This window comes from Leptonychotes weddellii, unplaced genomic scaffold (genome assembly GCF_054177405.1).
Source record: "Leptonychotes weddellii isolate Sample4059 unplaced genomic scaffold, ASM5417740v2 HiC_scaffold_15740, whole genome shotgun sequence".
Lineage (NCBI taxonomy): Eukaryota > Metazoa > Chordata > Mammalia > Carnivora > Phocidae > Leptonychotes > Leptonychotes weddellii.
Window position 1 is genome coordinate 1 of NW_027739379.1, and position 4,732 is coordinate 4,732.

A 4,732-nucleotide genomic window follows, 5' to 3' on the forward strand; every position below is an offset into this window, starting at 1 on the left:
GTGGCCTTGGCGTCGGTGTCGTCGCTCTTCCTGTTGTCGGTGCTGGGCTTCGTGGCGGTGCGGCTGGGCAGGAGGAGCCGGGCCGCGTCGGGGGGCGGCTGCTCGGTGCCCGAGGGCCCCTTTGCGGGCCACCTGGTGGACGTCAGCGGCGCGGGGACCCTGTCGCACAGCTACCAGTACGAGGTGTGTCTGACGGGAGGATCTGGGACCAATGAATTCAAGTTCCTCAAGCCGAATATCCCTAATCTGAATTTTCAGAGCACAGGGAGGGAAGTGGAAGAATATCCCTCCTTGTCAGAACGATTTGGGTTTCTGATAAAGGATGAAAAATAAATGCTCATATTGTGAAAGTATATTTTTATTATGAAATTCATCCTGAGTTACTTGTAGAAAATTGCTTTCATAGTATTTCAAATATTGTTAAAGTCCTAGAACAAATTTCTTCACAGAGAAACGGATCCACCTTTAGCCCTAGGAAACTTCCACAAAGCATGGAATGTATATGTCTTGTAGTTTATCTCAAACAATTATGCATTTTGGCAATCTATTACATGAAAATCTTGTTTGAGATGTTTTAAGTTGGTTTTGTCTTTAAAGTTTATTGCTACTCTTATTTTCTGAGTTGGAGTGTTGTACTATAACTACTCTTAGTTTTAGAACTGTTGGTTGTAGAGTATCTTTTAAAGCTTTTTAAAAAAGCTCTTACTATGCATCATACATTATGTTAACACTTTTAATCTTAGAAGTAAACCTATAAGGGGCGCCTGGGTGGTTCAGTCATTAAGCGTCTGCCTTCGGCTCGGGTCATGATCCCAGGGTCCTGGGATCGAGCCCTGCATCGGGCTCCCTGCTCCGCGGGAAGCCTGCTTCTCCCTCTGCCACTCCCCCTGCTTGTGTTCCCTCTCTCGCTGTGTCTCTCTCTGTCAAATAAATAAATAAAATCTTAAAAAAAAAAAAAAAAAGTAAACCTATGAGGTATCTTTAGAAATGAGCAAATCAACATCTATGGAGAGGTCCAGTGAATTCACTAGGGTCACCAACTAATAAATGGTAGAGCTGAGCATCTCTCCTAGATCTGACTCTGAGAACTTGCTATGATGCTATATTGTTTTCTGTCATTAAATATCACCTGGCAAGTTTCTCCCTGATTAAGGAGAAGTCTTCTCATGTTACTATTCTTGTTCAGTCATTTTACATTTGGAAATAATAATGTATGTAGTGGTCTGTGGTTATATGTTCTCATTTACCAATAATCCAGCTTTTCTGGATCAATTATTCAACTATTATTATTAAAGCTGTGATCTGACCAAAGCTTAAGTAAAAAAATATTGGAAGTGCTTTCTCCTTGTTATCTGAACACAAAACCTTTATTTCACAGAAAAGTTAATGGCCCTGATTAGAAATAATGCATAATTTTGATTGTTTCACTAGTTTATTTTTTGCTCATATTGCAGTAATACTTCTCCAGTGGTCCCTACCTACTTTTAAAACACATTTCCTTCCTTAATTTTAAATTTTTTTTAAAAAAATTACTTTCCTATTCAATATGTTGCAGTTGCTGAATCAGGATAGTATAAGAAAAGAATGGTTTAAATATATCATATTAAAGAAACAAATTATCATCAAATTGCTTAGAGATTCTGAAGAGTTGAGAAGCTTTGTTTGAGAAGCAATAATCTGTCATTGTTTTTCTTTAACAATTATCCAGATAATTCTTACATAACTATTCTAAATGTATTATAAGTGAAGTACGGGTAACTCTTAAAATAGTGCTATTACTGTGAATTACTAATGGGATATAGCCTAAGGGCAAAAGAAAAAAACCTCACAGTAGTAAAATAATTTTTTTCATAATGTCAGGATAAAATTATCCACAATTTTTCCAACAAATCAATGAAAGGGGAAAAGGGAGGAGGGAATTTTACACAATGAAAGACATTAAGACACACACCAAGGAAATATAATGCTTGGTGGATCTTGTTTGGGTCTTGATTCAAACAACCATAACAACTTTGAAAGAATTGGAGAAATTTGAACCTAGGTGGATATTAAATAATGTTAACCTAATTTCTTAGGTATGGGAATGGCATTGTAGTTGGTTTTTTTTAAGTCATTAAAAGTTGGAGATGCATAATGAAGTATTTATGGGTGAAAACTTAGTTTGAGATGAGAAAATGATGGGCAGACAAAGTGGGCAATTATGGAAAAATACTGATAATTGTTGAAGCTAGTTATGAGTACCTGGAGATTCATCATACTATTCTTCTATATGGGGTTTGGATTTCTCATAATAACAAGTTTTTTACAAATGACACTGTAAGAAGAGGAGTTAACAAAATTAGGACATCCTTCTGAGATACAGAATCAGCACTGCAGTTACAGATGATACCTCTATTAGACACACTCTCCAGCCTTTCCTTGTTTCATCATTTGACATGATAACTTCTATCTGAATAATCCTGCTCATGCATCCTACCACATGAATCTTGGGTGTTTTTCTAATCATGGCAATGGACTCATGTAAACTGCTACCTGAGGGCATCAAATTACATGCCCAGTGTGTGTGTGTGTGTGTGTGTGTGTGTGTGTGCAGGTTAATATCTTTCTGCCTCAGTTCCTCATCTGTAAGATGGGGAAACTCACTGTAGCCCTATGTGGTAGATATCTCCATCTTACAGGTAGGGAAACTGAGACAAGTTTAAATAATTTGTCCAAGGCTCATAGCTACTAATTATTCCCATAGTTCATGGCAACAAAAGTATATAACTCTGAAAGTTTTCTATATGACTCCAACTGTATATTTTAAAGAATTTCTGCATATATTCTTTCTTCTTAGCTAGGTTGTTACATAAATATTTTCTTTTTGCTGAAAGTAGAAAAGCAGAAAGTCCCTACTAGTGTTTTTTCTCTTGTCTGGCCCTCAGACAATTGTCTACACTGTAAAGTCTAGGGATAGTAAAGGTAAGGCTCCATATAGTTTATCCAGGCAAGAGTTCGGAATACTGCATCCATTTTCATCCCAGAAAATGTAAGATCCTATGAGGACGCCTGGTGGCGCTGCAGGATAAGAAGGTACAAACCAGCCCTGCAGCTGCGACTCCATTAACAGGCAAAACCAAGCAGCAGAACCTGGAAGCCCACGGGAAGCTTGGATGCCATGGGACGGAGGACTGGAAGGACTGGGTCCTCTAATAGGAGCACTCACTGGAATATTTCTGAGGTCTCTTGGGAAAGAACCACAAGTCTTGGATTCTGAAGTCTTTACAGTTCAGCAGAACCACCCTCAAGGGAGGCTTTACCAGAAAAGAACAATGGAGACCAGCGGGAAGCTCATTTGCAGACAAAGGCAAGTCCTTTTATTCATTCTCCTCTTGGGCTTATCTCAGGCGGGCTTGGAACCTAGGAGCTATTCTGTGGTGGAGGAAACTGAGGGGCATGCATTTGTAACCAATTTAGTAAAGGACCTGGGTCTGGGTCAGGGGGAACTCTCCAAGCGGGGAGCTAGGGTCATTTCCCAAGGGAACAAACTACATTTGCAGCTTGATCAGGAAACTGGAGATCTGTTGCTAAATGAAAAACTGGACCGGGAGGAATTGTGCGGTCACACGGACCCCTGTGTGCTGCGTTTCCAGGTGTTGCTAGAAAATCCCCTAGAGTTTTTTCAAGCTGAGTTACAGGTAATAGACATAAATGACCATTCCCCGGTATTCATAGACCGAGATATGTTGTTAAAAATATCAGAGAGCAGTCCACCTGGAACTACATTTCCACTGAAGAACGCTCAGGATGTGGACGTGGGCCGAAATAATATTGAGAACTATGTAATTAGCCCCAATTCCTACTTTCGGGTCCTTACCCGCAAACGCAGTGATGGCAGTAAATATCCTGAATTGGTGCTGGACAAAGCCCTAGATCGGGAGCAGGAACCTGAGCTCAGGTTAACCCTTACAGCTCAGGATGGCGGCTCTCCACCCAGGTCTGGCATCGCTCAGATCTACATCGAAGTCGTGGACATCAATGATAATGCCCCCGAATTTCAGCAGCCTCTATATAGGGTGCAGATTCCTGAGGACAGTCCCATTGGCTTCCTGATTGTCACAGTCTCTGCCACCGATGTAGACACAGGAGTCAACGGAGAGATTTCCTATTCACTTTTCCAGGCTTCTGAAGAGATTTGCAAAACCTTTGAGATCCACCCAAAGACAGGAGAAATTCGGCTGAAAAAGCAACTTGATTTCGAAAGAATACAGTTCTATGAGGTCAATATCGAGGCCAGAGATGCTGGCAGTCTTTCCGGAAAATGCACCGTTCTGACTCAAGTCATGGATGTGAACGACAATGCCCCAGAAGTCACCGTGTCTGCATTTACTAGACATATACCTGAGAACTCGCCTGAGGCTGTGGTTGCAGTTCTCAGTGTTTCAGACCTTGATTCAGAAGAAAACGGGAAAATAAATTGCTCCATTCAAGATGATCTACCCTTTCTTCTGAAATCTTCCTTGGAAAACTTTTACACCCTAGTAACAGAGAGACCGCTGGACAGAGAGAGCCAGGCCGAGTACAACATCACCATCACCGTCACTGACCTGGGGACGCCCAGGCTGAAAACCCAGCACCACCTAACGGTGACGGTGTCCGACGTCAACGACAACGCCCCGGCCTTCAGCCAAAGCGCCTACACCCTGCGGGTGCGCGAGAACAACAGCCCCGCCCTGCACATCGGCAGCGTGAG

At 41.7% G+C, this 4,732-nt stretch overlaps 1 protein-coding gene across 1 annotated transcript; it reads left to right on the plus strand.

Moving 5' to 3' along the window:
- Positions 1–23: 23 nt before the first annotated feature.
- On the plus strand, positions 24–4,727 carry LOC102745747 (protocadherin beta-13; the record flags this gene model as incomplete). The annotated part of the gene is made up of 1 exon (XM_006731505.3): positions 24–4,727. A coding segment is annotated over exon 1 (1,575 nt), but the record flags the coding sequence as incomplete, so codon positions are not given.
- Positions 4,728–4,732: the final 5 nt, after the last annotated feature.